This window comes from Polypterus senegalus, chromosome 9 (genome assembly GCF_016835505.1).
Source record: "Polypterus senegalus isolate Bchr_013 chromosome 9, ASM1683550v1, whole genome shotgun sequence".
NCBI lineage: Eukaryota > Metazoa > Chordata > Cladistia > Polypteriformes > Polypteridae > Polypterus > Polypterus senegalus.
The window spans coordinates 72,671,541-72,684,968 of NC_053162.1; the positions used below are offsets into that span (position 1 = coordinate 72,671,541).

Sequence of the window (13,428 nt, forward strand, 5' to 3'; positions counted from 1 at the left end):
TCTGCAATGAATTGGTGGTATAGTAAAATGGGATCTCTTTTTTTTTTTTTCCTTCTTCTTTTTGACCTCCTATTTAAATAGTGAATATCCTGGATGCAGGTGATGGGACTGACAGGACAAATTATCATGAGGGACCATGGTTCCACAGTGTTATTCTTCCCCTTTTGTTTCCCAGGGGAGCATATTTACATAGACACACAGACCATGAGAACAGGACAACACTACGAAAGACGTGACTTAGCACAAAATACACTTATGACGACATTAATCATGTAGCACCGCTACAAGGTAGTATTCTAAAATACTTTAAAATGTGGCACAAAGTATACACCACTGAGACAAAGCAATGATACCAGTAAATAAAGGTGATGAGAAAACTCAAGAGCATTTTTTTTTATTTGCTTTTCATATTTTGCAATAGCACTGTAAGTATGGCTGAAGATATTCCTTAAAATTATTCCACACCACCAGATATTCCTTAAAATTATTTCAGTTGGCAAAGACAAGGGCTAAAAAAGTAAAATTAAACATTTCATCACCCCAAAGCTCCTGTGAGATGCCTTTTAAATTACTTCATCCAAAGTCACTCATTTAAGTCATATCATGACAATGCTAATCCACTTAAGTTACATAAAATAAAGTGGAAAAAACATTCTGCTACAGTTATCCAATCTAAAGATCCACATGAGAGTAACATTGTAGGAAACTGTATTGTATGGTAACACAGGAACCAAACTAATTGCATATTGAAATCCAAATTCTAGAATAGGAATTCATGAATCATTGTCAGTTTGCCCAGCAGGGAAAAATACCATCACTGTTCAATGTGACTATAACAACAATAAAAAAATTAAACATGCTCACTCTTTTTAAACCTTTTTTTATCATTTATGTTAGGTAGAATGCCTCGAGGGGGCTAGGCGGTCTCATGGCCTGGAACCCCTGCAGATTATTTTTTTCTCCAGCTGTCTGGAGTTTTTTTGTCCTCCCTGGCCCAGACCTTACTTTTATTCTATGTTAATTTGTATTCTCGGATTTAAATTTTTTCTCTCTCTTCATCATTGTGGAGCCGACCCGGACACAGACAGGCGGACATGTTGTTCTTCACCACCACACGTTTATTATTTACAAAATATATACAATAAAAGGTCACTCAGACCCAGAATACTCCAAATAGTGCACAAACCCCAAACACACACGGCCTTGGCCACAATATGCCTTTCTTCGGGCCGCCTCCACTCTCCTCTCTTGCTTCGTCCTCCTTCCACCCGACTCTAGCCTCGAATGAAGGGAGACGGCCCCTTTTATACATGACCCCGATGAGCTCCAGGTGCTTCCGACACTCCCCCGTTGGCCACACCCCAGCGTGGCGGAAGTGCCGGCTGTTCTCCCGGCAGCTCTCCGGGTGTCGTCCAAGCAAACTACATTCATGATTACGAGTGGAAAAACTAAATGGCTTAATCAATCATGAAGAAAGGCCATGCATTATAATGTAAGGAAGGTTATACTTCTCTCTGAAATTATATAGCAATTGAAGCAAAAAGTGAAAAGGCAGGCAACAACTCACTGTTAACCTCTGGTTCCTACACCCAAACAAATAAATAACATTCTCAAACTATTTAATCTAGTTTAAGTGGCAGAGTAAAGGCAAAGCCTATCATAACAACACTGGGCATAAGTTAGGAAACAGAAATTAATATATTCCATTAAAATATAAAACACAGGAAAAAAGAGATAAATATCAACTTGAATGTTTGCACAGTGTCAAGTTCAGTTCTAAAGAGACAGAACTATACTGGTCATACTGATTTTTTTTATTTGATAATCAAAGGTAAATTCCTTCCTTGTACGAACCATAAAACAACATGAATTGTAAATAAAAACTGCAGTCAGTGTGGTCCAACAGGACTGACATTGCCAGTTTATACTTTAAAGTAATGAACCAGACCCACATACAAAACATAACCACATCAAACAAAAATGGAATCCAGCATTAACTGCACTTTTTTCAAAGTATAATTACGTCCATGCAGTGAGTTCCATAAGAGCTGGCTATATATCCGACAAATTCTCTGGTATTGGCCAGTAATTTTTGAGGGAGAAAAAGTGCAGTAAACTATCTGCAACTAAGACATGATGTTGATTTATCCAATCCACTTGGCCATGTATTTTTCCTCCAGTTCTTCAGGTAAATTAAAATGCACACAGCTTTGCAACATACTCCAAGTTATGATTTGCAAATAATTTAATGTACTTCCTTTAGTTTACTTTTGGCAAGTGCCCCTCACTGAACAAACAAAAATTCAAGGGATGGATTTGAAACTGGAGCAGCTTCTTCCATAAACTGTTGCACAAGTTTGAGTCAAACCAAAATCTACTCATTTATTTTTTGTTTCCCTTCTTAGCTGGACCAACTTGCACAGAAGCAAAATACTTCTCAATTAAAGAAAGAATTTGAAAAGAAAAAAAAAATAAAACAAAAGTGTACTCACAGGCATCCAGTTAAATAACTATTTAGCGTTTACCACAAAATAAATATAAAGGAATTTCTTTTTCACATTAAATGTACAAGCACTGACTTTTAGTAGGTAGAGCCAGACCTGGGGCCTCATGTATAATCTTTGCATATACCCATTTCCACTCTCACATCACGATGTATAAAAACTAAACTTGGCATAAGCCATGCACATTCTCATGCCAGCTCAATCCATTGCGTATGCAAGTTATCAGTTCGGTTTTGCAAACTGGCAGCACCAAGCATCAAAACAGTTCAACTATTCCTGTGTGGTTTCTCTTTCTTTTTTAGATTCATATCCCTGATACTGCTTTATCAAACACACTGAAATTAACTGCATATTGTTTATTAGTTTCAGGCATCTGATTGTAATCAACCTGAAACAATATAAGGGACCAAATTGCCAAACTATTTCAAATTATATTGCTTCTTTAGCATTGTTATTCTCAGTGCACCACTCAGAGTATTTTAACCCACTGTATCCGAGTGTGGAATCACAGCTCTACAGCAGCTGATCAGAAAGAGGATTATCAGGATATAGCATTTAGCACATGCTGCCTCTGCCATGTGCACATCTATTTGAACAGTTCCCATACGGCAAATACCTCAGAGCCTTTCCTGTAGTGTTCAGAAACAGTTTCATGCCAACAGCTCTAAACACACTCAATCATTTCATCAAGTGCTTCTGGTAAAACTGTTTGTACTTATAAGTACAATTACCTCACTTTAAACTTGCACTACAGTTGAAATACTGCACAACCTCAGCCACTTTATGAACCATTTCACTATCTTTATTATACTGTATGTAAGTGTATATTATACATCTGCTTTCAGATTATATATTTCTATTGTATCATTATTATTACTGTTATTTCTTCATTTTATAGGAAAATAAGTTTATGGAAGATTTGCATATTGAATCTCACTGTACCATGCAATAACAATAAATAAATTCAATTCAATTCAACAGAAGAAAGTGTGTAATTACATATGATGACAACTGGCTTCTAAGTCAATTTAGAGTTCCAAGCGCTATCTTCTTGGAGCTCTTGATATCATTTTAAAGAGGAAATGCAGCAAAGTATGTATATTACATTATACAGATACATTTTTAACTTCATTAAATAATGTTTACTGTTAATAATTAAACATGTGGGCACAGTGGCACAGCAGCAGTGATGAGCTAATTCAGGGATTGTTCCTGCCTCGGCTGTGTGCTTGTTGGGACTGGCGTGACCCTGGATGGATAGATGGATGGAATAATTAAGCATGTACTACAAAGACAGGTGTGCGGAAATCCAATGCCCCACTAATCCGACACGGGTAAATTGACCGTCGGACAAGCGTGTTTTTCTGGTTTCAGTTGTCCGCGGACAAGTGCAATTTTCTGGAGAAAAAAGAATTATATGTGCTGTGCAGGGCACATTTTTACCACTACTTAAAAATTTTAAACATTTGGGTACGTACTTTGTGTGGAAGCAGTCTACTTAGGCATGTTCTTCATAACTCAAATTGGTATTCAATATTGTTTACAAAATGACGGCTGAAGGGGAATCACTCTTGTGGTCTTAGATAAGTATTTTACCCTACTATTTACACACTTGGAGATGCGGTCATTTTTTTCATCCCGACATTACGATGTAATTTGATTATTTTTCATTATAATCGATAACTTTTATATATTATTGATAAAATTCATTTTTTCTACATAAAAATGCGGTAATTTCACCTACAATGCAATTGTTTTCTCCACATAAAGCTTGTTAGGCAGTTAATCTTTCCTGAAATTTGTGATTTCGCGTAGGTTGTGATATACTGAGGAGTTAAGAAATTTATTGCGTGACATCAATTTTAATGAGCTGTCTATAGATCGTTTTTGATTAGAGAATTTTTCATATAAAACAAGTTGGTTTCGCGCTGTCAGTTTAATAAAAATAAAGAAGAAAACATTCTAACGGTTTCCAAATGTTATGAAATATCAATAAAATTCTTCACTTAGATGCGATTATTTTTTTTCCGACAACATTGGTAATATTTACTTCTTTGGAAATGTACCATCTTGCGGAATTTCGAATATGTCATTAGGAATTACCTGCGTAACCCATAATGCACTGCGGTAAGCACTTTGTTCTCGCTATATGCGTGTTGCTGAAACTGAAACAAGTAGCATCGCGGATGAGAAATGGATCACTGCTTGATTAAAACTGGCACAACAGGCCCTGAAAAACCTATGGGAGCGTATTAAGGCCACGGTGAAAAAATACGGACACAGTGAAGACAAAAAAAAAATGTCGAGATTAAAGTCGACATTTCCACTTTATTCTCGTAGTTTATTTTATCAGTAGAATGTCGCAAACTAAACAGAATTCAATGGATGTTTTTCTGAGCAGGCTTTCTTTATTGCATGTTTGCTGTGTCTATCTTACATACTAAACCCCCAGTTCCTACTGTTTGTCTTTCTACATATAACCAATCACCACACGATAAACGTCTTTGTGAAATTAAGTTACTAGTTATAAACCTAGACCTAGAGTTTTCAGAACTTTAAAAAAAAATTTCGTTATACATGTTTAATTATTCCATCCATTCAGAGGTCTAAGCTTATAACTAGTTTTAATTTCACAAAGACGTTTATCGTGTGGTGATTGGTTATATGTAGAAAGAAAAAGAATAGGAACTGGGGGTTTAGTACGTCAGATAGAGACAGGAGTCTACAAGTAAGAAAAAAGTTGGTTCAATTGAAAAAGTGTTTTCTAAAGCTGAACGCTCGGAGGTTAAGCGTTATGCTAGGCTGTTCAATACTGCTTCTTTAGAAGAGTTTGACCCACGACCAGCTGTGGAATTCTGGCTGTCACCTGGCAACAGGCACATCACTCATAAAAAACCTGAAAAGTCATCAGCATCCACTTCTGCAGGACCATCAGTCCAAGAAACCAAGCAGTTCAGCTCAAGCAGAAATGAACAGCATTCAGCCCATGCTGTCTTGAAACAGTAAAAATTCTTGGGGGAGACGATGTTGCAAGACAAAAGCTGAAGAACATGGCAGAAAATGAATCAGGACAGGGTTCTGTTATGTATCTGTAATATATGAAAAAAGAACTAGTGTAGCTATAATGAAGGCATTGTTTATTAGCCATTTAAAATAAGGGAATCTTTTATATAATGTTCTAAAGCAAGGTGGCAAAATACTATTCCCTGAAAGAACTTTTTTCAGTTTTAAAATGCAAGGCATTTTTGGTATCAATAAAAGAGATAAAAAAAAATAAACTATTTTTCACTTTTGTTATTTGTTTATGGGCAAGTGAATTTAACTGGCGGACAAGTGGATCTTCTAAGTTTACTTGTCCGTGGAAAAGTAGAAACAAATTTGATTTCCACATCCCTGAAAGACATTTCAATGCTCCTTAAAAGTTTTGAAGAATCTGCATTCTAAACTTTGAGATGGTTTTACATTTATTGAAGAACTTATTGTGTCATGATAGGTTACTTGGAGAAAGAAAAGGAAGGACAGGAATTGGGGATTAATATGTCTGAAAGAGACAGCACTGCTGCAATAAATTATTTCATCGAGGGTCACGCATGGTGCAGCAAGCATCTTGCAGAAGGCAGGAACAATCCCTGGACAGGGTGCCAGCACATCTCTATCACTGCACCACCGTGCCCCATGTTTAATACATGCTTTAATTCCTATCATCATGAAAATTATATATCTTAGTATTTAAACTGTTCAGAGATCTGTAATATCATAAATGTAATGTATTCTGTGTCCTGTCGGCGTAAAAGAAAGCCCTTTTATGACGCACGTAGTGAATCACATACAGAGTACATGGAAGAACACATAGAATACGAAACTTTTAATGTGCTACTCTAGTTATGTTGGGATTTGGGAAACTAGTAAATTAAATGATTTTTTGATGAAGTTTATGATGTTCTACTTTAATAACAAAATTAATTATGTGATTAAAGTGGAAATTTCAAGATTAAAGTTGACATTTCTGACTTTTTTTTCTCCCGCTGTGTCCCTATTTTTTTTTTTTCTTTTCTCTGTACCCTAATACGTTTCCATATGACACTCACATGGTGGGCTATGACTTGCCACTTCACGGCAACTTTGATATCTGGCCACTTCTTTTTTACTTCGGGCATTGTGCGTCTTTCTGAACTTGAACTTTCGAGTTTCTCCGCCTTTCTACGTCACTCGATCAATTTCCTTTTGTTGTTTATACCCCTGCTTAAACCAACAAATAGTACGTTTTACCTTGCCTCCACTTGGTATTCGCTGAAATTCTTCTTCCCCCCCCGGTTTTGCCAATGTCTTTTCAGAGGACACTGAATTTAAGGGGATATTTATATTGACTTGCATATTCAGAGAGGCGTAATTCTAGGAGGAGTCAGGGTGGGGTGGCAGGCATGTGCACATGTGTTACATTTCACACTGACTGGGATTTATGTAGCGGAAGAATGTGGAAGTTGGTGTACGCACAGATTTATGCATCTAGATTTTTTTGTGCATACGCACATTTCTGTTTTTGTTCATACACCATATTTTAGTGTGAATTCTACGCACAGCGTTATACATGTGGACCCGATTCATCTCCACCTCTGTGCCTTTTGACTGTGCAGTTAGGACTTCACTTTTGAAGGCAAGTTTAATTCAGCTTTTATAGTTAACTCACTGTTCTCTGAACAGTTTAGCCTAATGAATAATCCTTTGAATGTATTAGACAGAACTACAATTGTCCATCCAATAGTCCATCCATTTTCTACCCCTATGGTTCTCAAATCAGGTTACAGTATGGGTACCAAACTGTCACCAGATAAATGGATGAATCTGTTCCTTGTGCTTTGTGGGTGGAACCACAAGACAATGTCACTACTTTGGGACTTCCCTATGCCTTTATATTGAGGTTGAGGAGATGATCCCAGCAGTGTTTCTTTGGAGTTGGTGGATTACCGATCTTTCTAGTGAGTATTGTTTTCTTTGGAGGTTTCTGGTTTATTAAATTTTGATTTTTGGTTACTGGATTTATCTCTTTGGATACAGGATTGTACTTTTTTCATTGGGTTGTCTTTTTAGGAAAATCGCTTTTGCTCACTTATGCCTTTCTTGTCTATCTATTAGTACTTTTAGAATAAATTCTTTATGAAGCATCTTTGTTACCTTTTCCTTTAAGGCATAGGGTTATTTAATGCTTTTGCTCTCCATTAAAGGGGGCTTTAGTATAGTTGGGCTATATAAAAGTATTTTTGAACTGAACCCCATTTTGGACCTTGAAACCTGCCTGTTCAGTGTAATATCCAGGTTGCCTAGGTTGAGGCATGCTTCTGAGGCTAACTAGTGAAGGTCCTGATCTGGCTCTTCAAGAAGATCAAAGCATCAAAGGAATGTTTTGCTTTTTCTCAGTGAAGGACTTGAAGCTCAAATTGTTTACAACTCAGGAGGGTCAAAGGGGCTTCCACAGTTGTCCAAAGTTCCCAGGTCCATCTTTTCGGGCCACTTGACCTCAATACCACAGCTGAAATAAGTATCCAGAAGAAAAAAAGTCAGAGTAAAGTGAAAGAATGCTTTATGTAAGGAAGTTACTTATGTATTTAGTGGGCAAATGGAAACTGGCAAAAGGACACTTTTAAAACTTTTGTGGAGTTTTAGAACATTGATAAGAAACTGTTCTTGATTTTTACTTCTACTGTTATAGGACATTTTTATAAAAAGTTATGGAAAGTTTGGGGTATGAATTTATTTCACAGTGGCTAGAGCACCCCTCAGAGGCCACAAAAACAGCTATAACTCTGTCTATACAAAAGTATTCTAAACAAATGAATGAATAGGCTGTTAACATTTTGCTAAAATGCTGTTTGCAATTGTTTTGGCCCTTAAACAACAGGATTATTAGGACATTGCTATGATGCTTTTGAAAAGAGAAAAAAAAAAAACAGGACATGGTCTTCAATTGTTTTTTATTCTATTGTTACCTATTTTCAGACTAGGCAGCACAGGAAAACTCTCTGCTTACTTCACTGGGACTCTGTGTCATAAATACGCACTTTATATTTTATTTGCCATAATGTGCTTCCTGCAGAAAAACCACAAATATTTTCCATAGTATCACATGAGGAGAAAACTTTGATTGATTAGAAGTCTGCAGCGGCTTGTGGAGAAAAGCAAAAATTAAACATGTTCCACATTTTAAAAAAGAAGAGATTCCAACTGGCATGAAAGATGTCACAGAGAAAACAACCATTTTCAGAATAACATAATTAAATTCTTAGGGGTAAGGGTGAAAAAGAGAGAAAGTCTTTCACAGCAACACCAGGGTCAATGCAAGAACCAGCCACACTCACTCACATGACTTGATTGTGTCACTGGGAAGTTGAAAGAAAAAAAGGATACATAAATGTTGAGAGAATATGCAAACTTGATAAAGCCAGAGACCAAGCTGGAAATACAACAGTCTCCTAGAGCTATGAGAAAGCAGTGCTAACCACTAACCATCACACCACCTAAAAGGATACAGACCACCTCACACCCACCAACTTTCCGCAAAGAAATAAAAACAAATGCTCATACTTAGGATGAAACCACCTAAACCAAAAAATTCTTCAAATCTTGAAAACTCCAGATCACCATTATCTTAGGCTCTGCAGTTATACATGTAATTAAGGACAGGTACATACCTAAATTTGGAAATAGTAGGGAATTTAAAAACTCCACGATGGGCTAATAAAGAGTAAAAAAAAGAAGCTGCAAAGAAAAAAGTAGCCATATAAAGCTTATAAAACTAATAATTACAATGTGAATCGTAGTTCATATGAGAACATGAGGGCAACCATTAAGATGGATATTGGGGAGGCTAAAAGACAGATAGACAGGAATATAGCTGATAAGGCTAAAGATGACCCAAAGAGATTCTTTCAGTATTTTAGTAGTAAAAGAATAGTCAAGGAGGAGGTGAAGTGCATCAATAATAGTAAAGGGGAATTTAAAAATACAGACAGTGAAACGGCGGATACTCTAAACTCACATTGTTCTGATGTCTTCACAAGTAAGAAAGTAGATAACCTGCCAGTGGTAAATGGGACTACCAAGGAGGTACTGAGGGATTTAGAAATTGTAGAGGGACTAGTACTGCTTAAATTAAATAGGAAGAACTCAAACAATCCTCCAGGATCAGGTTAGCGAGTACATATATAAACACTTGACACATATTTTTAGGGAATCACTGTGCAGTGGGGAAATTCCAAAAGGACCAGAAAAATGACAAACATTGTCCCATTATATAAAATGGGTGACCTGGCAGATCCTAGGAACTACAGACTTGTATGCTTAATGTGCATCATAGGAACATTAATGGAAGGAATTATTAAGGGTAAGATTGAGCAACATGGCAAGAGCAGAAGTTTTGCTGAACAGTCAACACAGGTTCAGAAAAGGGAGGTCACGTGTTAGGTTATATAGCACGACGTGTAGAGTACAAGTCCAAGAACATCATGTTGATGCTTTATAACGCACTGATGAAGGCACATCTGAACTACGGTGTACAATTCTGGTCTCCAAGCTACAAAAAGGACATAGCAGCACTAGAAAAATTCCAGAAAAGTGGAACTAGGCTGATTCCATGGCTACAGGGGATGAATTATGAGGAAAGATTAAAAGAGCCTTTTCATTTTAAGCAAAAGAAGATTAAGAGGAAGCATGACTGAAGTGTTTAAAAGTATGAAGGGAATTGGTACAATGGATAAAGGCCAATATTTTAAATTGAGTTCTTATATATCATGGGGACACAGTTGGAAACTTTTTAAGGGTAAATTTCACACAAACATTAGGACTTTTTTCAACACAGAGAACCACAGACCCATAGAATAAGCTTACAAATAAGTAGTATGGTACAGAGTAGGACTTTAGGGACTTTCAAAGCTAGACTTTATGTTTTTTAGAAAAATAAGTGGATAGGCCTGACAAGCTTTGCTAGGCTGAACGGCCCATTTTCATCTGGATTGTTTTAATCTCCTTCTTATGAGGCAGCTATACTACTATTGTGCCAAAGCGTAGATCTACAGGTCATAGTATTGGATTTTTATCCAGACACATTTTTTCAAAAGATCTTATCATCAACTGTTAAACATGGATATGATAAATGCCTTAAACACAACCAGAAAAATTAGTATATGAAAGGTGTCACAGTAAAGAGTGCGTTACAGCACCAAACTCCTGAGTCTTGACAGTAACCAGGGGACTGTATGTGTGGAGCCTGCGGGTTTTTTTTGCTCATATCAGAAATAAATTCCTTATGCCAAATGGCGACTTCAATTTGGCCCTTTGTGGGTGTATGTAGTTTGACATATACTGTACTGAATCCTGCCTTGATCTTGATAATACCCAGGCCATTATAAAGTTAAGCTGAATTGAGAGCGTTTCATTATGGATGGACGGAATAGTTTAACGACTTTTCAATTTCCCTGAAGGGATCGACACCTACAAGTACCCGTAGCAGTATAGTCGAGGAGCGGAATGGTGACTCTGAGATCGAGGCTGTGACTGTTTAGATCCTGTCCTGTCCAAAGATGTGCAGTATGTGAGTGCCGTATACATTACATTTATTGAAGAACACAATACTCCCATGCACATTTATGTGACCAATAAGACTGTAGGAGATCAATCAAGCCACGTAAAACCCACACACTACAGTAACGCGACAAGACTTAATTATGAAAAGGAAGCGAAACTTTCATTCAAAACGCGACATCAGCATATCAATCATTACCAACTTTTGTTCAATAGGGTGACAGCGTGAAGGTGCACTCACCTGCGAGCAGGGACACCGGCAACAGTAGCCAGTAGATCAGCCAGCAGACCACCTGAATCTCCATTCGTACGTTCCAAAGCACCGCCGATCAGTCCTGTCTTGTCAGACCTGTTTGGTCATTAAAAGTAAAGGAAGTTCAGTTACTCCAATAGGCATAGTTTTGCAAACGAGTACAGCAGCATTCTACTTCTTCCTGAGCTGGGTTCGACTAAAACAAATCCATATTAAAAGACGTACAAATTTTCCTTTGCTGTGGGCTCCATTATTTAAGTCCCTGAAAATGTTTCTTCTGTGGCTGTTTAACAGCCTAGCTTTCAGAAAAAGAAAACAGGGCTCTGCATGGAAAATCTGAATCACCCCGTCTACAGCATCTAGTTATCAGCCTAACCTCCTAAACGAGCCCCAAACTCCACACAGCGGTCCATCCACATCCGTTCACATCATTCAAATGAAAAAGAAAACCAAAAATCTCCCAGCGCCTGGACCAAACTTTGTGGATGGAACCCGCGACTGCTCCTCTTTCGGTGCAGCACTTGCACGCGCTTAAACTACACCCACTCCGAATTGAAGCGCCTACGTCTCCCGTTTCCTTTTTACGAATGCAGCAGCTCGTTTTTCTTACTAGGCAGTCTAATCCATTACGCTTGTTACGAGGCTGTGGGCTACATATTTCCTGCATAAGTCTTCCAAGATGAAATGCGACTCTTAGGATCACATGTGATTACGGGGGGTTTGGGTGCTAATTTTAATACTTTGTTCTATTTTGTTTTAATGACGTCTCCATACGTGTGAATGGAAAAATAAAGGGTATCCAAAGTTTTAAATGGGGGTATATTTCAAAGCGTTATAGAATTGCGTGCACACGTGTGTTTCTAAAAGCAACGGGTTGAATTAAAAAAAAAAGTTATACATAAAGTTTCTGCTTTACCTCGCTGTTAAAGAAAAAAGGGAGGGACGCCAACACATGTGACTTATGTGTTCCGCCTAAACTGCTGGTGGAAACGTCGTTCAAAGCAGAACAAAATAAGCAGAAAGGGTGCCGCCGTCTCGGACGCTTCAGCTCTTACCTCACCAGTTCTGCGCAATTCCAAAACTTGTTTCTTCTTGTCTTCGTTTTATTGCTCATACTTTATCCTTCAGTGTCGCTCTCGCAATACTGCAGCAGAGATGAGAGCCAAGGGGTAATACAGCGGAACTCCCCACCTTTCTTCACTTCAACCTTGACTTTCGAGTAGAATTAAAGCACACCATCTCAAGAAGGGTAGCCCAGTAAGGTTTAGACCACGTATGACACGCGCCAGAAAGCACGAGGAATAAAGAGACGAACGATGAGAGCCGTCCTTCTAGTAGCCCTGATCCTTAGTCTCATGAGACGCGGCAAAGTTTTTCGTACGGCACTCACCGTCAGCTCAACTCCTACCTTCTCGCGCCGGCGCGCCAGGCGTTGACAAAAAAGTTTATCAAACAGAATCTTGCTTTTTACTTTTGGTGTCAGACAGTAGTTTGCACAACTTGACAGGAAGGAATTGTGCAACAGCGACACTTGCTGGAGATGAGCTGACGTGCAGAGAAATAATGACAACCTTGTTGTGAAGTGGAGTCTACAAGCTTCTAGTTTGCAGGTTCCACTTTACCCTTTTTTTGTCCGTTTTCAACTACTTTGATTTAACTGGCTATAACTTCATCATCCTTCATTCAATATTGGAAAAAACGATTAGACATTTCTCTTTTAGAATTTCTACATCTGGAAAATTGGTTATGTTGTACACTTACGTTACAGCAGAATACGTTGCAAAATTCAGAAACATTTTTACAATAAATGCACTTTGAATATTATTATTTCGATAGGTGTTGAAATAAGCTTCCAAACACTATAAAACTGTCAATGAATTTATCAGGAGCACCTAAAAATTGCTATAAAATATCTACAAATAATATGTCTACTTTTACTGTTTTGATGCAGTACAAAAAGCAGGATTCTTTTTTTCCTCTTTTACTGTTTTTAAGTAAGCATCCATAGCATACATATCCATTATTGAAGATCAATGACCTACATATCATTCTGAAGAGCAGATGTTTCTCTGTCAGAATATACAGTGCATCCGGAAA

The 13,428-nt window shown here is 37.7% G+C and overlaps 1 protein-coding gene across 6 annotated transcripts in view; it reads right to left on the minus strand.

Annotated features, from left to right (window-relative positions):
* The window catches only part of piezo1 (piezo-type mechanosensitive ion channel component 1), a 376,673-nt gene extending 363,923 nt beyond the window's left edge, over positions 1-12,750 (minus strand). For 4 of the 6 annotated variants that reach the window (XM_039763263.1, XM_039763264.1, XM_039763265.1 and 1 more), the window contains exons 1-2: positions 12,387-12,750; positions 11,320-11,427 (exon numbers count right to left, since the gene is read on the minus strand). In XM_039763263.1, the coding sequence (XP_039619197.1) occupies positions 11,320-11,383 (64 nt within the window). In that variant the 5' untranslated portion in view covers positions 11,384-11,427; positions 12,387-12,750. Of the gene's footprint in view, positions 1-11,319; positions 11,428-11,556; positions 11,918-11,941; positions 12,009-12,386 lie in introns of those variants that run through there. The other 2 variants (XM_039763260.1, XM_039763262.1) reach the window with 2 other exon arrangements.
* Between the last annotated feature and the right edge of the window lie 678 nt (positions 12,751-13,428).